A 25284-nucleotide genomic window follows, 5' to 3' on the forward strand; every position below is an offset into this window, starting at 1 on the left:
TGACGCAAAGGAGGAGCTTGTTTCCTTACGTTTCCTGTAGCCCTTGTTAAAATAGTCGTAGTGAGAGCTAGCATACTTTCCTCGGGTGTATATTTACCCCTGTACTTACAAGTGGTCAGGCGCTATTCAATTACAATCCAGTCACAGAAAACGCATTTTAATGCCTGGTGTAAAGGGAGCCATTCTCTCAATTTGAGCACTTCAAAGAGTGTGAAAATGAAGGTGTTGAAATAGAACCAGCAACCACCACTGAAATTTGTTTTCATTCACAAACAAATCAGCAAGAGTAGTAGCACAATTATGTAACTGCAGCTCTTGTTTCAAAGCAATGTAGTAATAAACATGTCAATATTGATCTGTCTGAAACTCTATTTGGCCACATTAGACCTCCACAAAGACTGATGCACATGACTGCAGATTCAAGCCCCTCAAATGATTGCCTGCTTCCTTCAGCAGACCCAGAAAAAAAACATTGGATCAATAAATGACTAGTGGGAAAACATGAGAAGAAAGCAATAGGGCTTGGTTATTAACATAAATATTTCTATTAATTGAAAAAAAAAAAAAAAAAAAAAGACATTCTGAAAAAAATACCAATTTGCATAAGTCACTTTATCCAAATATTCATAAGTAAAACATACATATAACATGCTGCCAAATAAAGCAAGGACGAACACGTTTACAAACACGTAATATAAATGAAATAGCTCTGGATAAATCAAGGAAAAATATTACTAGTCTGGTGATTAGACTGGTAACCCTTATCCTAAATTGCAACCAGTAGTCTCCGCATGCAAACTGATCCCAGTTTTGATGCGGGGGATAGACAAATGATGAACTGCAACTGATATACAGAAGTTGGCAGTCTGCAGTATGTTCTCAAATTATTACCATCTTCCATGCCCTGAGCTTCACTTGTGTGCTACTGTGTGATTAGAAACTCACCTTGTTCATGTTTCCTGCTTGCTGAGAATTCAACACATTGTGTGCACCCAACTGTGGCCCTCCTTGGGTGAGAGTCTCTGCCAGCACACTTCCTCCAACAGCAGGTCCACCACCCACTTGTGTCCCCTGCATACCTTGGCCCTGATACTGCATGCCAGGCCCAGGTCTACCCCGGCCTGCTGGTCCAAGAGCCCCGTTCATAACCTGTCCAGTCTGGCTCATGACCCCGTGACCCTGCCCACTGTTCAACATGGCCTGGTTGAAAGTCATGCCTGTGGCTCCATTGCCTTGTCCAGCTGCACCTCCTTTCTGGGCCTGGGGAGTCTGGTGATTGGGTGAGCCCTGACCCAGTGGACTTTTACCAAGCACATTGCCTAGCACCATGCCTCCCTGTTGGGGACTGGCAGAGTTGAGTCCTCCTCCCAAGATTGAAGAACTTCCTGGTCGCAGGAGCTCAGACAGCTGCTTGTGTTTGGCGGCTGCATCCGGAACATTGAGACCAGGACCCCCTCCACCTGGGCCACCGTTAGAGGACATTCCCATTCCAAAGTCTCCATTGGGGATGAGCTCATCTGGAAGGTTGTTTTCCAAGTCAAACAGAGAAACAAGATCTAAAAAAGAAAAACAGGAAACAAAAATGAGCCACGAGACACTGCATATCTGCACATACTAATTGGACAAAGCATGAGACAGAATTACAAGGTTGCTATATTCAGATAAATTATATTTAAAAAAATAACAAAATCAATAGCTGAATAGTTACTTGAAAATGTATTGGGCTTTAAAATTCAGTTGACATCTATTCCGAATACATTTTTGAATTGGAAAAATTTAATTCTTAGCAAAGTCATCATGTGTGAATATATGCCTCATTTCCAAATGCATGTATTGTTGTAATACAATACACAATGTAAACGACAAACATTGATGTTGCAATAGCATGTTTGGCCCTGTCTAGATCTGGTATTAACATTTTGATTAAGACCTAGGTACAGACATTAAGGCTGGGACATATTTTCCATGTCCACAACAGTCTAATGGTTTGCGAGATGGACGTATGGTCATCCGTCCAATTCTGCGGTGGTCCGTGTGGACCCTACAAAAAAACAGCCCCAGTTCGTCCACATGGACTGACTGTGCAGTGCGCATGCTTTACTTGCTCTGGTAACCATGGGAACTTGCCAATAGTATCCATCTGCAAACTGCAAGAGAGGGGGCGGAACTACAAGTCGGCTGAACTATAAGCATGGACGGAACTAGTACACAGCTGGGCTCACACTCAATTTCTGCACCATGTTTGTTAAACCACAGCCATTCACATGAAATTTTGAAGAAAAACCCTTTGGGCCAAACATCATCATCCTAGAAGCCTAGAAAGTTGTTTTATGCCGATATTGCAGACATACATAAGTGAATTAGCTTAGTCTCATTCCAGAAGTTGAAAGGATGCTTTGTTTGTATGAAATTGCAAAGTTAAGAGCAGAGGGAGGAACAGTTTAAGTGTACAAAGTGCTAGAGGGCAGGACTGTCTTGGTTGGCTGAGTGGTACCCACTGCCACCTGTCCTTTTCATCACATCAATCAGTTCCATCTCAGCTGAGAAATTAGGGCCAGTATATTGCCGAGTTCCAGTTACATTGAAACTTGGAACTTGGAGTGACGTCACCTGAATTGACCGCGTTCCAGGGGAAAGGGATCAGGGGAAAAAAAGACATGGACGAAGAACATATTCCTGGCTAACCAGTTGATGTAGCATAGCTATGTAGCGTTGTCGCACACGCATACAGTGTAGCAAGATGAAATGTAAAAGGATAAAAACACTACTGTGTTCAACTGATTTACTGTGAAACAAATTAAGTAAATGTAGCAGTGTTTGTACAGGTGTCCTATGTAGGGGTTGGTGATGTTGCTCAAACTTTCCAAATTACAAACCAACGTTAACGTTGACTTCCTTCAACGGGAACACCCACCCAACTTGGAAATTCCGATTTCAGACAACAACTGGAGTACATCATATCTAGCGATTGTTCTGCCAGTGTGTCACCATGCCGGTTAAAAGCAAAATTGTAACGGTCAACTGTGAAAAATATTTACCCAGGAGTTGGTGATAATACACCGAGGCCGGACAGAGGATGAGAAAGACCCGCTATAATTAAGCAGCAGCATTAGAATGGCTGCCCATTTCTTCACTCTGGCACTAAAATGTCACTCAGGTATACAAATTAAAAGACACCCAACACTTGTTAGTGGCCACAGAGGCAAACACACCGACTAGAAGACCATTAAAAACAATCAGCTTATTTGTCTGCCCCTCCTCTCCACACACAGTGCATACAGCCAATATCACACGATAACGCAAGTGGGATATTTGGCACAGAGAAGACAGTCGGCAAAATCGGTACACCTATGGGACTTTTAGCTCAGGTGCCTGTTTTCCATGAACGACACACATGACCCATATGACCCTAACCCATCTACTGAACTATTGATTTTTAACAGTCCGTTTTATCAGTCCATCTCAAATTTAAATGGGACAAGCTGAGGTGGCACAAAAAAACACATACAGTGTGAACACCCGCAAGCAGGAGTCACTCAACGCAGCCAGGCCTAGTGCTCAGTCACAGGTGCTCCACCGCCACAAATTGATGGCTTGTCTGTGGGAAACACTGTGATTTGATATTTTTACTGATTTCAGGTCATGAGTCAATACTTGTATTTTCTAGGACTGCAACGATTAGTCGGCATAATCAATTACGTCGACTACAAAAATCAATGCTAAAATTTAAGCATTTGTGCTCGCCGTGTTAATGTTGTAAATCACACACCGGCCGCTTCATGCTCAGCTGTAACTGCAGTGTAAACAAACACGCCCAAACACACTCAAGCTATCCAGAAGTCTCTACAGAAAGTTCTGGAGGCAGTATTGCTCGCTGTTTAAATCACGCAAGGAAACAGAGAAGAAGAACGCACAAATTATGTGGGAAACAGACGAATAGACTCGAAAACTTCGACCCAAAGTTTCCAAAGTTTGGGAACATCTCACTGAAAATAAACCAGCAAAACACATTAAATGCAATCCCTGTGAAGCGCAACTAAATTGATTGAAATCTATCCTCACTGAAGCTCTCGTCAGCTGCACTGTTTCAGACCGAAATCGCACCCCGAGAAGAGAGCTTTCTCAACCGTCTTGTGATTGGCCAGGTACCTGGAAGTGATGTAATTTGCACATCAGCTCTCAGAAGTGCAGCTTCCCCTCTGAAATGGATGCACTGCAACTTATTATCAAAACATTGTTTTAACAATTTTTAAAAATGGCTTTGTCACAACTCCATTTGACCCGGACACAGAGTCAGAAGACACTGTCCCAAGTAGGGATGCACCGATTGCCATTTTTGGGGCAGATTCCGATTACCGATTTTTCAAGAAGTTTGACCTGCCGATACCGATTTTAGCCGATTCCGATTTAAATTTTTTAAACCACTTTTCAGCATACAGAAAGATATATATTTTTGCATATTTTCTCCTTAATAGAACATTTTAACAAGTATATATAAAAATACAAAAACAATTGTCATGATACATTTGAACATGCAAATTCATATCATAACGGAAAAAAACGTATTCAGTGTGAACCGGTATACCCTACACTCTACTACATGTGCGTGTAGCCGCGTGCACGCGTGTTGCTGATGCTGTGCGATGCAGGTGCATTTTGATCGGCTTATTAAAATCGGAATATTCTGTCTGATCGGCCGGTCACCGATTTCGGCCGATCACGTGAAAATTGGCCGGTTCCGATCACTGGCCGATTAATCGGTGCATCCCTGTTTTCAAGTGAAACATCTCCACAACGGACGTTCTTCTTCTTCTTCTGTGGTTCAATGTACGCAACCGCATGTGCCCGGACCAGTGCCCAGAGCAGGAGGATCTGCTGTTCAGGAGAAGTGATCCTTATGTAACGATTCCAGGCTTTTTCAGACCGCTTGCAGAACCTGAGAATACAATAAAACCCAGCGTTCTATGCAGTGGCTGAACTGTTTGTTTCGAAACATTAGGGCTTCATAAACGGGGTAATGGCACAGATACACACGAAAAAACAGCGTTAATCTGAAATTCCGGTCTATGGGAGCTTTAAAAATCCGGCTGCAATGATTAGTCAACGTTGTCTGCAAAAAAAAAAATTTTCATAATCGTTGCTTTTTCCACACTATGGACCTGAACATTATCCGTTTTTATACAGAGTGAGGCATCTCACTTTCCACCTATCTGCCGCACATGCAGGGAACAGCGGGGGACAGCAGGTAAACATCAGAGCGACATGGCTGCTGACGCCAAACTAACACCCTCTTGCCCAAAAACATTAAAGGTGTGGGAGCATTTCACTGTGGACGCACGCACCAAGGGAAAAAAATCATGTGTAAATTTTGCAACGCTGAGTTTGCACATCATGGGAGTAGAGTCGGTCTGACATGTCACGACATATGTCATCATGTAGTTGGAACAGACACTATAGGGAACAGAATGCTGAACACAAAACTTCGCAAAAGCACTTTTATTTTATTTTTATTACGGTAAAAATTTTTAAACCAAATTTCCTCCCCAGTCTTTGGCAGCATCTGGTGGTGGTGTCTTTCTTTGGACAACAAAGCAACTGCAAGTGCCGTGCTTGGTCTAATTTGCATCACGATTATGTACAGAAGGTACGAAACATACAGAACCACAGCACGATCCATCTCACTGTCCATCGTTTGTTTTTCTGGGACCTAAAGGTCAACAGGAAACTGATTCAATACAAACTAGTTTATAGAGAGATTCAGCGCCACCAACAGAGGTGGAGACCATTTAGGCTGGTCGGCACAATTTATAAGGGGTTGGAAGTAAAAAAAATGGGTTAATGGTTGATATTACACATTTGGGCTAGGGAATGTGTGTGCACGTGGTGCAGCACAGGTATAATGTGAAATAGTGGACCCTCTGACTCTGCCCCAAATAAAGCCCTGCTACAGAATAAAGATGAGCTACATTAAGGCGCAACTCACTTTTCATAAAGTAGCTGACAGCCAGCTCTTCAGCTGGTGTAAAAGATCAAGAAGAGGTAAGCTGTGTGACTGCCAACTTTCCAATCAGTTGAGAAATGCCCACATTGCCTCCAAACCGACACTTGATATCAGGATATCCCAATAAATAACTGAAACACATCTACATAAACATCAAAGTCTAGCTGATAATCTTTGGCTACAAGTGACAGCTAAATCTACACCGGGATGGATGTGACACATGGTGATGGTTTTGCTATCTGTTAGTCAATTGGAAGGCTTTACCAAAAATAAACATGACATGAATGAGCTTAACTGAGAAGAACCTAATCATAATACACATTTGCAAACCATTAATGAAGGCAAATACTTGTAAAAATTTAATGATTGAATGATTTGAGGCAGAATCTGGCCCCCCACCCCAAAAAAAAGCCATCTAAACCTTGGTTCTACACTTATCTTTTTTAATGGTAATGATCAGTAAAAAGATTGTGACAGATACATCACATCCCACTTTCAAAGGGCCTCTGTATGCAAATTGGATAGACCTACAACCAATCAGACCAATGATCTGGATGACATATTCAGAGAGACAGAATGCACATCAAAAATGCTTGTTGTGTTCTAGGAGTGTTGGCTTTCTAGTAATGGCTTCCAGCAACATTTGACCGTGGAAGCTCTGTGGAACAAGTTGCTCAAAATGGAAGCAACCGAATAGAAAGACAGCTGCTCTACGGAAGCTGCCATGTTGGATGTACAAAACCTGCTAGATTTTGTATATCCAACATAGCTTTAGTCATCCCCGCTTTGAACCAGCCTCTAGCGCACCAGGGAAAAAGTTTGTTTATGATTTGAGATTCTGACGTTGGCCAAAATGGCATCTTTACTTAACATGTCTGCAGAGCGAATCACTGGCAGACCTGGCCCTGGAGCGGTTTATATAGGGCCCTATGAAATCCGTTTTATTTTTTTCCAAATTCCGTTTTATTTTTTTCCAAATTCCGTTTTTTCCGTTTTAATTTTTTAGAATTCCGTTTTTTCCGTTTTATTTTTTTTATTCTGTTTTTTTTTTACCTTTTATACTTACTTTACCACCATAGAATGTGTGCTTTTTGTGTCGGTGAAAAAAATGTCCACTGAAATGCAACTTTCTTCTTGAATCCACTGACTTCTCAATTGTTCAATTGTTTTGACTTAAGTTAAATCCTAATTAAGTAAATGCCAGTGAATCTTAAAACAAGCCATGCAATGCTGGTCACATTAAAAAGTAAAATAATTAACATAAATAAAAATGTGGTAGTGCCCCCTGGTGCAGACGGATTTCTGCGCACCGCCCCTGCGCTGTACTGTTCTCCCTCTCCTGCGCCGTGCGCTTCTCCGTATCCGTCTGGATCATTTCTCTACACGCAATATTACCCCTACAACTCTGCAATTAAGGGAATAACAGATGCATCAGATGAGCCGATGTCTTTAGTTAACTGTTCAAAGAGAGAGAATGTTCTCCGGTGTGAAGTGAAAGTCGCGGGGAGTTCATAAGTTTCACTTTTGCGCAGAGACTTTCCAGCATTTAACAGGCGATGTTCCACAGTTTACTCGCCGTGTTTCGGCCGCCGAATTATCGGCGCATTCCTAAATATAACATCTTTATTGACAATAAAAATATAACCGTAATAATCGCGTATTTGATGGTGTGACTTGAGTTTCAATCGGCACCTGGACAAGGGGACGCTCGCCGGTTACATGCGAGCGCATCGCGCTTGTTCCGCGGTTTAGAAAAAAAAGTGTATATAAAGTAAATAAACAAGCAACACGCACTGGGGGAAACCCTGACCGGGTGAGTGTTTGTGAGGAGATGCACGGGTGGTGCCACGAATGAGCGTTCCCCGGAACATTTCTCCAGACAAACGTTCCTTCTCCTCACGATGACAGCATTTCAGTCAAATTATGTCAATTTCCGCGATATTCCGCGTTTAACATTAGATTCCGTTTTTATTGGCCAATTCCGCGATTCCGTCCGCGATTCCGTTAACACGGAAATCATAGGGCCCTATTTATAGGTCTCCTCTGTGCACCTCGACTATGGTATGTGAGCTAAAAGCATAAAAGGTCTAGCAAGTCCATTACACTTAACACTGCTGATTGTCGCAATCAACTATTACAGTCACAAATTAAGTATTCAACAAAGCCCTGACCAAAAACATGTGCGCCTACATATCAAGTAGTAGCTGCCTTCCCTTTTTTAGTATTGTGTAAATAACATTGTAACACATGATTTTCCTTAATAATCGACTGAAAAATAATCAACTGATCAGTCGACTACCAAAAAAACATTGAGATATTAATTGTTGCCCGTATCGCCCACCGACTAAACATATAGAAATCCCGTAATGTGCCAACCATGAAATAAATAACGCTCAGGGAAAAAAGGTCATTTGCTCAACAGTCAAACTCATCCAGGTTAGGGCACAAAGTTGCTCTGCAGGTTTGATGAGTGAAGAGGCAGACCCCAGGGCTAGTTAATGCCGATTACTACGCAGTGTCTTTTCAGCTCTGATGGGCACATTGACTAGTCAATCGGTTTGCAGAAGAAAAGCTGAATGTTGGTACAAGAAATCTTCAACCATCTCCTCAGATGCCTTAACATGGACCACATTACCTTTCATTTAGACCCCTGTGTGTTTGAGCTGTAAAGTGTATGCACTGCCAAAGGGTGAATTGACAAAAGTCTTGTTTAGTTAAGTTTAACTGAACCCTGGAGGGTTGGGGTGAATGCAGTCGCAGACCTCTGATGCAAACCAAACAACCAGACACTGGTCACCCTGAAAAATTTACAAATTTCTAACTTGGAGCATCAACTCCAACATGGGGTTGCTGAGGTTGCCGAATGGAAATGTAGTCATCAACTGGTATTGATAACAAAGGCTAGCTCAACATATGTTTCACACCTCTATTGGCATCGTGATATATCAACATGTGTGATATGCATATCACAAACAACCGCCTGAACTGCAATAAATGTTTCCCCCACACTCACTTAACAGTGGCCCGCTGTGAGTGGACTTCCCATCCTCACTTACTTTTCACCGTGCCCTTCAAATGAAGAGCCACTGGCTTTGGCTGCAACAACTACCTGTATAAAACTTTTGCACTTGGTAAAAAAAAATTGCTGAAACTATAATTCCGCAATTTTGTTCTACTTTATTTTATTATTATTGTTATGTTTACATTTCATCTTCTTACCGTTAACTGTAAATCAATACATCACAAAACTTTTATCTGTATCTCTTCGTTCACGATTACAATGTTGACGATATTGCATACTGGATGATTTCCTAATATCGTGCAGCCCTAGTTTACAACTTCTCAACTGGAACGCAGTGAACTTGGGGTTGAAGTCATTCCCAGCAGCATTAGCATTGTTACCATACCTTACCGCTAGGACTTTTTTAGAGGGTGTCGCCCCCCTAAGCAGAAAAATTAAACAATGTATCCAACTCACATCAAGTTTACACTTAAATACGGACTAAAAGGTTTGATTGCATCAAAAGTTCCAATGTGCATGCAATACAAATTTAATTTCCCTCTGCAATTATTTTCTCTGAGAGGATCGTATGATACATTTTCTGAGTGTTTCATGGGATTGCATTTGCTAGTGATACAACATTTAGTAACAATTACTTAAAAAAAAATTGACACAATGCAAGGTGCTTAATTTTTTGCAAATGTTTCTAAATTTAGCACAGTGCGCACAACATTTTGAGTGCTAGTCTGCCAGGACGCTATAGAGAAAACTGTTCAGTGCGACATCACGTTATCACCTGACGTCATCATCATTAGGGCACAGGTGGGAAGTGGAAAACGCGAGCAGACTGTGGTGGCATCTTTTAATATCCAACTGTTCGTGGTCTGCAAGTACTTAAGTAATTTATTAATCTGTTGATTGATTCCATTGATCGATTAGGTGATTGGTCCATTCAATGTCAGAAAATTTTGATTAGCGTTTCCCAAACTTTGGAATGATGACTTTCTTAGAATCTTGTATTGTCCACAGGCCAAAGTCACAAAATGTTGATGATTTCTTTGTAATATGGGCCAGATAATTTTCACAAGAGCTTATATGAATTATAAAAAAAAACACTCAAACTGATTACATGGTTATCAGAAAGGTTGACGATTAATTTAGTAATTGCTTAATAATCGATTAATCTGTTCAGCCCTAGACTGTTCTACAGCAAGATGGAATAAAAGGTAACATAAATACTACGAGTGGTAGTTTGTCCAGATTGAAATTATACCAGTTTTGATTCCCATCCCTGTACACATTACATGCGCACACACACATGCATCTCCGATATTGCAGAAATGGGTTCTAAAATGGACGGTGAAAAATATAAAACCAGTATTTCACTTGTTAAACTGGTACTCAATAGTTGGCATACTTATTAATCAGCCTTATAAACAGCTTAAATTATGGATCATGTGGCAAAAGTGAAGGGAGTTCTTGAGTATGTTTTGACAAGATTTGATTAAAAAAAACGCCATTTAAACAGTCAAATGTATACATTTGAGGATGCCAGGGAATAAAGTTGACAAGGAAAACCCTGTAGATACACTGACCTGTCCATAACATTAAAACTAGTCAGCTATCTCAAATATTGCAGCTGTATAGCAATGCACACACATGTACAAATAACTATATACTTATGCCACAACATGGGCGAAGTGAAGTGGTTGTAGCATGGGCTAAACTGACAATAGGCAAATGTAATGCATAGGCCCAGATGTATATGGGACCTTTAACTGGTATCTTATCTGCATCTCAGACAAACACATGTCAACCACACCTTTGATCAAACATGGTTGTAAATGTAATTTTGAACAAATATGCAATGAGTATACAGAAAATAAGTGCTTGGTTTATTTATCTGATAGTAAAATGCTGACCATAAAAAAGAGATATGATATTGGAAAATGTATGTATAAATCTCCTGATACAGACAAGAATTAACTAAAAAACATATATATTTATCAGTGGAGATAAACAGGGATGAGCTACAACACTAAAACAGATGTGCGTCAAACTTATTTTCACCTGCATGTGTGAGATGTAAAGGAACTTTAACACTACAAGACAGGAAAGCTGGGAGGCACTTTTAAAAGCACTAGATGAAGTTTGTGTTGTGTATTTATCGATCAATCTTACAGGAACTCAGTGTTCAGTTTTCCTGCGATGTTTACACGTCCCAAATGAAGTGGCTGATAAGGTTACCCAACTCTTTTCCTTAGCTCCCCCCTTGCTTTCAGTGAACAGTTGAGATCTAGCCATACATTTAATTGCAAGTTGGCGCAGAAACGGATGTAAAACCGTGTCCTCCTTACCTGGGCCGTCTAATCCTGATCCAGAGAGAGGTGAATTAAGCTTGGGTCGCTTTGCAGTGGGGGGTCCGACATCCAGCAGATTGTCAGCCATCCTAGTCGCCAAATGTTGGAAGAGGATGATGATGCAGAAAAATAACAGCAGGAACAATCCAACTTCCTCTGTCTTGTAATAACTGGTAACTTTTCGTAACGATGGCGCAAAAGAGCAAATTAACTGTTCTTTTTTTTTTTTTTTTCTTCCTTGACTGACAAACTGGTGAAATGCTGCCTGGAGAAAAAGGATTCAAAAGAAAGGCAACAGCGCCACGCTTCGCCGCCGAAGATCACCCCATGATAATCCAACACCCAACACCCACATAATTATCCTCAATAATTACGTCCAAAAAATTATTTCAGCTCGAAAAAAATAAATAGTTACCAATCATAAAATAATACACCAGGCGTAGGGGAATCCTTTTCTCCACAGATCGCCGATTTCACGTCTGTACACAATCATCTTTTTCGCAGTCGAAACGAGCAGCCATAAAATCCGATTTAGGCTTAAATAAAAAGAGCAAAATTCAAAAAATATTTTCTATGAGGTGGATTATTTTTCTCGTCGCTGTCTCTCGGTAAATACAGCGTCTCGGGACGGAGATACGGCGAGAAGCGGCGCTCTCTAAAAGGGAAATCAAATATACAGGGGGCTTTCGAGACGATAAAAACCCGTGTAATCCTCACATGTTTGCATTATTCCTCCTCGGAAGAACCTACACTTCGGTTTTCTGTGCGAAAAAAGCCGTTTCAGGTCGGTCTGAGCGGCTCGGATCGGTTTTTAAAATTAATGCTCCCCCCGAAATCCCGATTCTGAGCCGCGTCAAGATGGCGGCTGTTGATTCCTCCGATACAAAAAAGTTTTTTTTTTCTTCCCAGCTAGACTGAGGGGGGAGGAGGAGGGGGAGGCGTCGTGCTGTGACGTCCTGACGTAAACCTGTGTGTCCCACCGTGCGTCATGTGTACGCACGTATACAAAAAAAAAAAACGATGGAGAACGATTTTTTTTTCATCCCAATGTAACTCAGACAATTTGTATGTTAAAAAATGTAGAGTGTTGAAAGTCAAACCGTCATTTTTTCAATTATTTTTTTAATTAATGATTTACTTCCTGTAACAGAAAAACTATTCAAACATGTACTATGTGCAACAAAACTTTTTCCATATTTTCACTTGGTTTTGATTATTATTATTATTTTTTTGCTGTAGATAAATACTCAAACATTGCACATTATACCATCTCACCATTGTAATTGATTTTATAAATTATATTCAGATGCACCTTTTCCATAAGCTTTGTATGGAAGCCTGTTTCTGCCTCATATAAATAAAAATATACATATAGGTAAGTTATAATTATGAGATAGCATTTCATAATTATGACTTAATTCTAAGTTGTCGTTTAGAAATAGTATCTCATTATGACTAATTATGGGATATTTTCTCAAATTATGACTTACTATCTCATAACAATGTGATCATTTTGAGATAGTATCCCATTATTAGGACATAGCATCTCATAGTTATTGGATATTATCTCAAAATTGTGACTTAACATCTCTAATTATGACTTTCTTTTTTACATGTGTAGAAATGGGCTTCCATACATTTGTGCAGCGAAGCTTATTGTAAGTGCGCTGCCCCCTGCTTCAATTTGTTGGAAAATTGAAACAAACCTCATTGGAAGGATGATGGCAAACATACCAGAAATAAGTTTTTGAAATTGTAATACAAAAAAAAAATCACTGATATTCCATATCAAATCTTTATCTAGGTCAATAGAGAAATATACAATACAGAATTAAGAACACATTCTTTGTTACTGACACAACTATCAAAGTGTATAGGCTATAAATTCAACCAGACACCAGTTCCCAGCAACTGATTTTATTCAATTTCAACTTTTACCTGCATAACTATAAGCGTGCTATATACAAAAACATTTCCAGAGAAAGCAACACTTCAATAAAACTGCCTGTAGCAGGCTTGTGAGATACCACCTATACTGCAGATATCCTGTAGTGCTTCATTCTATTTTATTTGGCCAGTTTGAGTGATCTATATTGATTCAACCCTTACTGTACTCGCATGTCATATTTCCCGAGATGACAAGGTCGACTTAAATGTTTACACCACATTCCTGCTAAGATTAGGGCATCCCTTTAAAAAACGCACAACCACACACTTTTACAAACACTCGGACATCTTTAGACACATGCAGGCGAACAGAATACTGAAATATTATTCCAACATTTTTTTTTTAAAAACGTCCCAGTTCTTTAGACTATTTATTACTCTAATGTTACATGCGCTTATATAAATCATAGAAAATGCTCAGATACTATACAATATAAAGGCATACTGTACATAGAACGTGAGTGCATTGTGCAAATGTGTTACCTTTCCTGTACGAGCACACCGCAACCTTCAAATTAAGACATGATGCACGGGAAATTCATGAGATGGTAATGACACTCTTTGGCATCAGTTTTTCCAAGTGTGTCCCATTCTTGTGGTTAAAAGTGTCACTTTCATCTGAAAACATCCAACCAAATCAACAGGTAAGCTCTGTTTTTTTTTTGGTTTTTTTTAAAATAACAAGTAAATAAAAAAAGGGGGTTATCCTCGTCCTAATGTGTCTGTTTGCCATAAAGAACACTAATCAAGAAAAGACTGAACAACAAGCAAACAAACCTAAGAAATGTAGCTTATGCACTTAACCTGACACTCAAGTAGAATAACAGCGATTAAAGGACATCCCCTTATTTGTTAACAATAATAACAATTCAAAGTATCCCTTCATTGTAGTAAAACAAAGTTTTAACTGGTTCAAGAGTTGTGTGCTCATAAGCGAAAACCTCTTTTCCCTGTATCAAATGAGCGAGGTTTAGCTCTTATTATTGCATTTAAAACAACCGCTATTCCATCTGAGAAATAAATATAGTACAAAATGGAGAGCCATTCACAAAGAAAACAATGAAACGGCAATAAGGCCAGCTAATGTATAATACATTTTGGGACATTTACATCAATATTATATATCGTAAGAAAAGGCACAGCTCATTATTACCGTAATGCACAAAAGTAAACATCTCCATAACAAAGGCTTTTCAAGAAATAAAAGCGTTTGCAGATATGAACCTATATTAGATGCAGAACATTGAAAAGTTAAAAGGCACAAGTGACCGTAATGTCACACAGACAGCAAAGAAATTGAAAATATTGACCTATTAAATGTTGAAAACGTCTTTCTGCAATATTCATTAGTACTTAAAGAGTAAGACAAAATCATTTAAAAATGAGGTTCTTAATGTGCTATTTATATGTTATTGTCAAAAATAAATTGCCACTGGATTTCATTATAGTTTGCTTTTTTTTTTTTTTGCTTCTGAGCACACAATCCTTCTTGCTAAAAATCTGTGAGAAAATGTAACATGTGAAGTTTAACCAGTCTGATTTAACACAACATGAATTCAGTTAAGTAAAAAAACAACAAAAAAAAGTGAATAATAATACATTTGGTGCACTGTTCTTTTTTCAGTGCGAGCACATGAAGCAGCTAATGCAGCCAGCTGAGTGAGTCCAACAGATTCCTTTTCAAATCAGCTTCACGTGAACATTTCAAGTTTCCGACGATTACAATAACACGTTTACTTTTCATTTGGAACGTTCCACTTTTGATTATCCATGTCTTAAAAGCTCTATAAACTAACCAACACACAGTGTAATCCAGCTAACCTAGGATGCCGTTTTCCGGTACAGCTATAGACACCACAGGTACATCGGTGGGTCCACTCAACTCTACACATAACCAGTGAAAAGTGTGCTCAAACACTGGTAAGAAGTTATCCTCATCTATAATGCTGTTGTTGCAAGAAAGCCGATTAAGTGTAGCTGAGACCGTCGTGCCTCCAAAACTGAGGCAAAGATCTTAACCAAGGCTGGAGGAAAAAGCTGCCTCATCAGCAATTTTTTTTTGTGTGTCCACTGCGTTCCTGATGTGTTTGTCATCCTGCAGCTTCACTGAGTCAGCCAAGTAACTCACAGGCACCTCTCCTTATTATAAACCAAGCACAGTCTTGACGTACAAACACACACAAACACAGCGTATGTATGCAAATACACTCACACTACGACACACAGCCTGGCCTCATCGCCTGCATCTACTGGCCTCTACTTGGCTTTTCATGATGAGTTTTCTGGCTTTCGTGAAGATCGGGGCGGTTGAAACGGGCTCTGCTGCATTTCAGTGCAGATTTTGCTAATACATGTCTTGAGTGAATGGATTTTTTTCGTTTGTTTTTTTCACACAATTCCTTCCACACACATTGATTCCATTCACATTGCAGCACTTTCCACGTGTAAGGTCAACTTTTTGAGCTCTTTGCTGAAAGGCAAAACATCATAGCAAAAACACAGTTTACTGTACAAAGTAAAATTGTAACGAAAAAGCAAAGCGTTTTTCCGCAAAATAAGTTTTATAATTTACAATTTTCCCTTTTGACGCTATTCTTCCCTTTTCTCAAAAAATGCTTAGGCTACGCATTATTCTAATCTAAAGGCACTTAAAAGACGTATGAAAGAACTAACAAAGATTAAAGGTGTGGAGATAATCAAGTAAGTTATTGGGAGACGTTGGCATCAGTAGCAGAAAAGACAAATATTAAGTGTCAGCCGTCACATCTTCCCATTTCCTCTCTGTTCCTCGGTGATTGCGGGCCTCCCTGCGATAACATCAGCAAATACGATTAACACTAAAAAGCAATTTACCACTCGGCTGATGGAGAGAAGAAGCCAGGTTGACAGTACCAAATGTAAATTCTACAAAATGCCAACTGGCAGGAACAAGAGCTTAAAGGGTAGATATTCTACTGTAGCAAATACTTAAAGTCTGGTCAACTCTCTGGCATCACTGTCGTCCTCATGATGGTTCTTCTTCTGTGCTGTATTTTGCCGTGTTGAGGGTGAGATGATGAGCTGTTTGTTATCTGCAGGTATAGATGTCAGGCCACCGTGAGACAGAGATCGTCTGCCGTGAAAAACCTCTGCAGAGGGGCGGCTTTCACGGTTGTCCGCTTCCTTGTCGTGACTAAGACCCGTGGTTGTGGAGGAACCAGAGCTGGCACTGGGCACCATCGTGCCGGTAACGCATGCAGTAATGCCGGTTGTGGGCACCATGTTGGCAATTTCGTCGGTGGGCGAGCGGCCGATGCTGCCATCGACTTGTGCCCGGATCTCTGGTGAGACTGAGAGTTGGTACTGCGGCACGGGGCCACTGTCACTGCTCTTAGGATAAAGGAAGGTCTTCATCTGACCTTTACCTTTGACATTAACAGTGCCGCGGTAATCAAACTCATACTCCATGCCACTGAGCACACAGTAGCTCTCCTCGCTGACTTGGACGCGACACTCCACGCCTGTTGTATCCATGCGACTGGCGATGTTGACCGTGTCGCCCCAGATATCATACAGAAGCTTGGTCGTGCCGATGACCCCCGCTGTGAGGGGACCGTGGTTGAATCCGATGCGAAGCTTGAAGCCAAAGCCCAGCATGTTCTTGTTGAAGTCGTCGACGACGTGCATCATCTCTAGGGCAAATTCAAAAAGTGCACGGAGGTGAGCATGAGGATGTGCCGCGTCCGCACACTGCTGTGTATTGAGACCCGACGCCGCCATGTACGTAGCTCCAATGGTCTTGATCTTTTCAATGTTTGTGAAGGCGGGCTTACGCAACAGCTCGTCAAAGTCTCCGATTAGCTCATTGAGCACGCGGTAGCACTCCTTGCCTCCCTCATAGCTTTCCTCATAAAACTCACTGAAGTTTACGATGCTGGCAAATATAACGCCGACATTGTCGTGGTTCTTGGAGTAGCTCTGGGTGACCTTCAGCTGCTCAGCGACATGGATGGGGATGATATTGCGAAGCAGCCAGTCGGCCTGGTCCCTCATATTCTGGATCTTGATGCGGTGTTGATCAGCCTCCACATTGCCATGGTAATGCAGGCGGTAGCTAACCTCAAATTCACGGTTAAGGAACCAGACCAGGAGTAGGAGGAGAAAAAAAGCCACGCAGGCCTCAAGGCCCAGAAGATCCAGAAGGTAGACCTGTGGGTCAGGCTCTACTGAACCATCTGACATGTCATTTGAACTGTTACTGCTGTTGGTCTGCAGGTTAGACCTGGAGCAAGGAGGACGCACAGACGGACAAAAGGGTGAAAGAAGCAGAAAACAGAAGGTTATGATGAGAATGAGGCTTCAAAAAGAGAAACTTTTGGAATAAGATCGCCAAAATAATTTTTATCGCACAGACAAGACGAAACTATGAGTACTCCAGGGACTTGAAGCATGTCACGCTAACCATAAACCTCCCTATGCTTGACTTTGTTCTCTCTATAATGAAGGCATCATTCAAAATTGCATGTGTGACTAAGATGGAATTATGAGCATGGAGTTTGCATGTTCTAACCCGTGTGTGTGCAGGTTTTCTCTGGGTTACCCGGTTTCCTCCCAGTCCAAAAATTGTTTAGATAAGCGTCTCAAAATGACGCATGACCACATGCGGCCCCCCAATCGATTACATGCGGCCCCCCACTTAATATCATGTTATAATGAATACATGGCCCACGACCTCACGGTCACAGTGTGTAGCTGAGGCACAGCTGCCAGTGAGGTGATAGAATATAATATATGTTTGCTAGCAATGTTTTTATAACAGTAATAATAATTTATCCTATTATTAAATGTTTCATACAGCATTCATTAACATATATAAATACGCTTGTTAGGGCCTGAGCCACGAATGGCAGTGGCCGAAATGGGACCTGGTACGAATTTTAATTACAGCTGTCCACATTATTATTTATGTAATTTAAAATAAATGTCTGTTTTTGATATTGATACATTAATTTTGCATCATAAATAGTGGTATTAAGTATACGTGTGATATCATGATGCAATATTGTGAACAGTTGAACTGTTTGTTCTCTAGGCCGGCCCCCCTCTTGACCACAATAGATGCACATTGGCCCCCAGGTCATTTGAGTTTGAGACCCCTGGATTAGATAAATTGGACACTCTAAATTGACCGTAGGTGTGAGTGTGAGCATGGATGGTTGTTTGTCTCAATGTGTCCCTGTGATGGACTTGAGAACTGTCCAGTGTGTCCCCCGCCTTTCTCCCTATGTGAGCGTCCCCCCACGACCATCATGTGGAGGATAAAGTGATCGAAGATGAGTGAGTGAGTGAGTGAGTGAGTGAGTGAGTGAGTGAGTGAGTGAGTGAGTGAGTGTTACTGCAATTATGTAATCGTTTTTCAACATACCAGAAAAACCGACTCTTGGCAGCACTGGAAGAGATCAAACACATGTTAATGCAACGATCCAGATACAAACACAATCAAAACCTGAGCTCTCATCTTGAAAAAGGAGGGGGATCACTGCATTATCTCTATTAATCAACACTTTTTTTTTTCTTTTTTTCTCAAGACGGGCAATCAATCAATTATCATTACACTCACTCATGTCTTTACAATAAAAAGGCATGATTTCGTACCTGCAGGGGGAACAGAAGAGCAAAAGAAGTAGTCCGACTCCCACCAATGTTGCGAGAGATGAACGCATCCAGTAGCTGAGCTGGCAGAAGTTACAATACTGTATAATGGCTATGATGACAGCGCAGCAGATGAACATGGTAAACTGTGGGAAATAAGACGCAGAGAGAAATATTAATCAGTGGCAAATACTACCACATACTTTATCACTGAGCTATGTTCAAATACAACAATAAAAAACACAGTCATTTGAATACAATTAATGATAAATCACTAGTAGAGGGTAACAGCCCTGCTTTTGAGTTTGACGTTACACATAAATACCAGAATTTCACCATTTTAAACAGGAAATTAAAAAAAACAGAACGTCTACCTGGATGGAGAGATGCATGTCACAGGTGACGTGGGAGAAGACGACCACAGCAGGCACAGACACCAGGACAGCTCCCACACAGTGACGAGCGATCCAGCCAGAGATCGCCCTCATCAGCACCCGAGTGCATCTCAGCGTACTGTTACGGTAGAAAGCCATACTGCAGAGGAAAACAGGGAGCCGGCGTTGGTAAAGATCACTCTTTGGTTTGCATTCACAAGGCTTTTAAGTGCACGACTCAAACCCAGGGTCAAAAAACCAGATCGTCCAAGTATGAATGTGGGTCACGGCACCCACTCAACAATCTAGAAATGTATTAATGTAAAAGATTCTGTCAGGACATTTTTGCTTTAATTTCCTGATTAATGTTCTTAATCAGGTTTCTTTGCTCATAAATTGAGTATCCATTTCAGTTCTCCTATCCTCTGTATCCCTTGGCTTAAAGGTCACAGTACTTGGGGACACTGGTCAAGTTGTTTTCACCTTTGGGGTGGTTTAAAAATATATTTGCAATATACAGTGCTTAATAAATGTATTAGACTACCTGTCTCAAGAATAAGACAACTTAAATATAATATAGAAATATTGCTTAAAACTATTTATTTGATAAATAACAAACTGAATTCACCTTTTTCACCCAAATTTGAGCTGGCTCATTGGGCCAAAGAAAATTAATCAAGCATAACATTCATAAATGCAAGTAAATAACTATAATTTGACATTTTAATCAAGAAATAATAATGTGCTTTACTATTTATTGTGTTTTTTTCTAAAACAGTACATTTGTGAATTTATGGATGACAATAATAGTTATATTTTCACATTAAAAATATCATTTTGGCTGAAGAGCTTCTACATAGTGGTGTATTAACCATTAAAGAAACATAAACAATAATTTTGATAATTACCAATGCTGTTAATTTGGTTGGTGGTCTAATACATTTGTAAATTACATTAATAAAACCCAAGTATGAGAGACAAGGAAGAATAACTACACCAAAGTCCTTAACTCTTTGTTCTTTGAGATTAATTCATGCATATTTTAGTGTCAGATGTGCCACGGTGTTAATACTGGCATGTTGCAGTGTAACAACCAGACTGTCAAGTCATATGAATTTTTTAAAAATAATTGAGAAAAATAAGTAAGTACCTCACTTATCTAAGAGGCAGGATCAGGCCCATGGGCCACTAGTTTAAGGGCACCCCCTGCATCCAGAATCTCACCGTATGGAAAACAGCAGCGCCACAGACTCCAGTAAGGCGGCAGTCGCCGTCAGAGCGATTGCGGGTATGGACAGACTCTGCTGGGTGACGAGTGGCTGAAGGAAACAAGCCAGTGACAGAGCCAGAAACACTGAACAGCACAGCAACATGTCCAGGAAAGAACTGAACGTTGGACTGGCCAAAGTCTGCACTGTTGCTTGTGTCTCCACCTGGTGAGGAAAACGAAAGGAAAAAAGTGAAAATGGACGCAATAAAACAGGTGAAGGAAATAAAAAAGAGATGGCAATTGGAAACTAGAGAAAATATTACAACTGTAAAGTCTGCAATACTGAAAAGGTGACTAAAATTCACCACTGATGAAATTATTTAATCAATTACAATAACTTAAACCTACTTTTAAGATGATAACAGTTGCAGCCATGTGACTGAAAATGCACTTCTGAGGTTTAACCAGCAGAGGGCATCACAACCTAATACAACACACACTTTGAATATCCTGCAGTGGTTTCTCTTTGCCGCAGTCTTGACCAGTCTGGTCTTCCAAACACACTTTTAAAAGGTTTCCTCGACAATAAAAAAAAAAACAGCCAAGAAGTTAAACACAAACTGACCAAAAAAACAACAACAATAAATAAATGAATGAATCAAACATTTCAAATAAAAGAAGATATGCTCACATATGAAGACAACAATGGTGGGATGTCAGGGATGATGGGAGGACACTGGTTTGAAAAACTCTAAATAATAGTTGGACCAAAGTCAGACAGCACATGAAATAAAAAAAATGAACATGCATCTTCATTACACAGTCAGGCATACAGGCATCATTGTGTCTCTCTCTCTCACTCACACACACACACACACACATGCACAAACACACCTCCTCCTGGTAGCTTATCCGGTATGCAGACTCCAGGCTCCTCTCCAGGAAGGTGATGCTCAGCTTGTTTATAGGAGGTCTATAAAAATAGTCCTTCATAAGGCTGGCACAGGCACAGAGGAAATCGGTAGAAATTACACACACTTGACAAAATAAAAACAGGTGAGAAGAAGATCGGCGACACATCATCATTAAATGCGAGTGATTCGGTTCGCAGAGCTGTCACTCTCACCTGTCCTCCTTGATGACGTCCACAAAGTGCGCGTCGCTCCTCTCCCTGAAGTTCTTGGAGCGTAACGGGATGAGCGCCGAGTGGTCCATGCCCATGGCTCCTCCGCTCCACGTCTTCTTCTCCTTCTCCTGCAGCATCTCACACAGCGACGTTTGGCTGTTGTTCAGAGCCTCCAGCCGAGGGCTGAGCAGGCCGTTCAGAGCGTTGGGCGAGCGTCCCGCGGAGACCACTGGGGAACATTTCAGATGGGACGAGTCCTGAGGAGAAGAGGGGGGGGGGGAGTTCTGAATTTCCCACCACCAAAAAAGTGATCATGGGTAATTGTTGTGAAAAAGGGCGAGCAATGATATAAATTTAGAGTAGGAGACTGTGTAATTTTGCAAGTAAAATTTTGTAAATATTATAATATTGATAGATAAAATACAGTATATTATACTAGACAGAGGCACTCATAGAAAGATGTTATTTAAAAAATAAAAAATAAAATAAAAAAACGTATTTGGTTGACAGTGTAAAGTCTTATTTGTTTGGCACAGGTGACAACATCAGCCCCACCTTGGTGCTGTTGGTCTTGTGGTCGTCATGGCAGCCGTTGAGCACTGCTTCTTCCTCCAAAACCTGCTCCTCCACTGGTAATACACTGCAGGGCAGGCAGGGGGACTGGAGGAGGGAGAGGGGTTTAGGTGTGAGGTGGGGTGTGGTACAGCCATATGGGAGGGAGATGCAGCATTTGGAAGGAAGGGAAGAAAGAGAATTAATAATCCGAGAGATACGGATCAAGGAGAGCACACGAGCCGGGGGGGGAACATGACAACAAGACGGCAGCAATTAGGAACAGGAATCTTGAGCGATGACACAACACATGCAGCAGCTAAACAAGAAGCTCAGGAGGAAGCTGACGAAACCTAAGAAAGATCTGCTGTAAACAAGAGCGATCGAAAGGAGCGCTGTCGAAAGGTCAAGGACTCGGTTTTGTCCCATAGAATGGAGGGAGAGTGAGGGATAACTGCTTTATAATATGAAGCCACAGCACATACGGCACCTAAACTCACTGCCACTTTATTAGGTTCATTTATCCCCTAGTCTTCTGCATACCTTGGTTGTGACCAGTGGTAATTTGAGTTACTGTTCTCATCTGACCTTTGGCATCAACAAGGCCTATAGAAAATATAACTGCTAATAGCTTTTTCGCACCAGTCTCTGTAAACCCTTAGAGATGTTCATGAAAATCCCAGCAGAGCTGCAGGTTCTGAAATGCTCAACATCAGCCTGGTTTGGCACCAGCAACAAGGAACCATGCCACATTACAAGTCATTTAAAACCCTTTAACACCGAGCGTATTGCAGACGACACCTTTGCACAAGCGTATTTTGCATAACCGTAATTATGCAACGGTTTGTGCTGTCTGAAAAAAAAGGTTCACTTTGGCACGTCAGTGGGTATTACAGTAATCTCACTCGCAATGTTGCGAATCAGCATCTTTACGGTTGAAATTTTAAATTTAACATTTTCATACTACAGTGTTTCCTGTTGTTTTTATTTATTTTAAATTGCTTATACACAATTTTAGCATTAAGTAAATTGACAATAACTGCCAGATTTTGAATTTTATTCTGGAAAAAATGGGCGAAAGCACTTACTCATAGGACATTTTCTGGCCATTTTCTGGTTAAAATACGCCAAAAAACATTGTGAGGCTTAGGTTTTAAAGAGTTAATCAGATTTTTTGCTTATCATCATTTTAAATTGTTAGTACATTGAAAGTTATTCCAGAAAAAAAGGCAAAGCACTTTCTCACAGGACATTTTCTGGCTCTTTTATGGTTAAGCAACAAAAAAAGTCCACAGGGACATTTTGAGGCTTAGGTGTTAAAGGGTTAAATCACCTTTCTGATGATTTAAACTTCAGCAGAACTTCGCTTTAACCACGAGTTACTGCCACGCGATTGGCTGATAAGATATTTGCATTATAAAGTTGCAGAGTGCGTATTCTGAATGTGATCCAGCAGTGTGAGCCACGTCTGTATTTATGTGAGAGCCACTCAGAGGATGTAAACAGAGGAGTCATGCACTCGCAGGCAGGAAGTCTTCCAGCCTCTCTACTTGAGTTTGCTCATTATCCATACTGAGACCCCACCACCCCGAGCGATTCTCCTGCCTCTCATCATCATCATCATCATCCATCCTTGCTCTTTTTAAAAGCTACAACACCCCTTCCCGCTATCCCACCTGCCCTGGCCCCACTCATGAAAGACCTGTGCAGGGATTATGGTGACAGGTGGTGCAGAGAGAAAGGATGAATAATTGGGGTGATAAACTTCCAGCGCTGCATGGTTTTGAGGATAATTATATTGAAATTATGTGCTGCACACTTTTGGTAAGTACATGACCTAGTGGTACAATTTCAAAGCAAATGAGAAATTTCCCTTGAAGGCAGAGCTAAGACGGACATAGTGGGTGGACATGATCTGAATTGATGAGCACAAGGGGTCAGTTACGATGTCAACGGCCTGCTGGGGAGAACCTTATTACCGAGTCCATTTGTGCTTTTTTCTTTTTTGCTGTATTACAAAAGCCTTCTTCTCACAAAAAAAGAATCAAATCATACAAATTCTGAGCCTTACAGCATATTAAACGATTATAGTTGATCCAGAATGGAATCAACAGAGAACTTTGCATATAACCCCAAGGTTAAATCATGCTATTACATGGTGGATTAACATTAAAACATGCATGGTAAAGACATGGATGAAATAATGTCTTTTTCACATGTGTCGTGTGCCCAAGCACACGACACCCACATCAACAAAAACACACACACTCACAGAGAGCAGAGAAAACTGAACACCAACGAGGCTGCAGCAGAACGTGCAGCCCAGTTTGCTCCCTCAGGCAGAAAACTGTAGATGTGCAATGAAAAATGATCCCAGAAATATACTTAGCTCATCAATGTACAAGGCTGATGTTTCTTTTCGTTTTCTTTTTTTTTGTCAGACGTATGCTGCGTTCCAGAGCCCATCCAAACAAATGGGATGTGGGACTTATCCTACCTGAATTGTACTAGCTCCTACTTCAAAGCGTTCCAGCAATTGAAGTCGAATGTTTGAAAACATGGACAATCGCGGCGCTTTAGATTTATGTTTGAAGAGGCATTTTGACTGTCAGCAATTCACTCTATATGTATTCACTATATGTAAAAGCGTTACATATCAATATGTAACGTCATGAGTATACTTTTACCATAGCCCTACATATCTTCATGCTGACAGATAACAACGATGACATAATTTCACGCCATAACATGGAAAACACGTTGTGATGAAATTGCTGTGTTTTAAACAAGTCCATACACAGAAAAGTAAAGTTTATAGTGACTCCATGGGCGCCGCCATTATTCTCCGACGTAATTTTGGTGAAGTCGGGGTAGGAGGTCCCACTTCGACAGGTATTCCAGTGCACTTTTTCTAGTTGGAGGTAGGATTATTCCCACGTCCAACTGGTTTGGATGGGCTCTGGAACGCAGCATTAGCATACAAATGTTCTCTTTTTTTCCCCAAGACTGAGAGATTTGCTGATTTGTCTAAGAGGGACTTTAATGAGCATGTACATATAATTATACCTGTATAATTATAAAA

General features: G+C 40.8%; 2 protein-coding genes across 3 annotated transcripts in view; both read right to left on the reverse strand.

The window, feature by feature from the left end:
* crebbpb (CREB binding lysine acetyltransferase b) overlaps window positions 1-11543 on the reverse strand; it is a 35641-nt gene extending 24098 nt beyond the window's left edge. Inside the window, exons 1-2 of the mRNA XM_083896217.1 lie at window positions 11360-11543; window positions 946-1556 (exon numbers count right to left, since the gene is read on the reverse strand). Of these exons, the coding sequence (XP_083752343.1) occupies window positions 946-1556; window positions 11360-11450 (702 nt within the window). The 5' untranslated portion in view covers window positions 11451-11543. The remainder of the gene's footprint in view (window positions 1-945; window positions 1557-11359) is intronic.
* A 1728-nt stretch (window positions 11544-13271) lies between these two features.
* Window positions 13272-25284, reverse strand: part of LOC310932708 (adenylate cyclase 9) — a 45255-nt gene continuing 33242 nt past the window's right edge. For both annotated transcript variants that reach the window (XM_083896046.1, XM_083896045.1), the window contains 9 exons: window positions 22206-22310; window positions 21651-21907; window positions 21419-21521; window positions 21216-21275; window positions 20539-20747; window positions 19315-19474; window positions 18944-19086; window positions 18714-18737; window positions 13272-17570 (listed from right to left, as the gene is read on the reverse strand). In XM_083896046.1, coding sequence (XP_083752172.1) covers window positions 16277-17570; window positions 18714-18737; window positions 18944-19086; window positions 19315-19474; window positions 20539-20747; window positions 21216-21275; window positions 21419-21521; window positions 21651-21907; window positions 22206-22310 — 2355 coding nt within the window. In that variant the 3' untranslated portion in view covers window positions 13272-16276. The remainder of the gene's footprint in view (window positions 17571-18713; window positions 18738-18943; window positions 19087-19314; window positions 19475-20538; window positions 20748-21215; window positions 21276-21418; window positions 21522-21650; window positions 21908-22205; window positions 22311-25284) is intronic.

This window comes from Microchirus variegatus (assembly GCF_963457635.1).
Source record: "Microchirus variegatus genome assembly, chromosome: 10".
NCBI classification, from domain to species: domain Eukaryota; kingdom Metazoa; phylum Chordata; class Actinopteri; order Pleuronectiformes; family Soleidae; genus Microchirus; species Microchirus variegatus.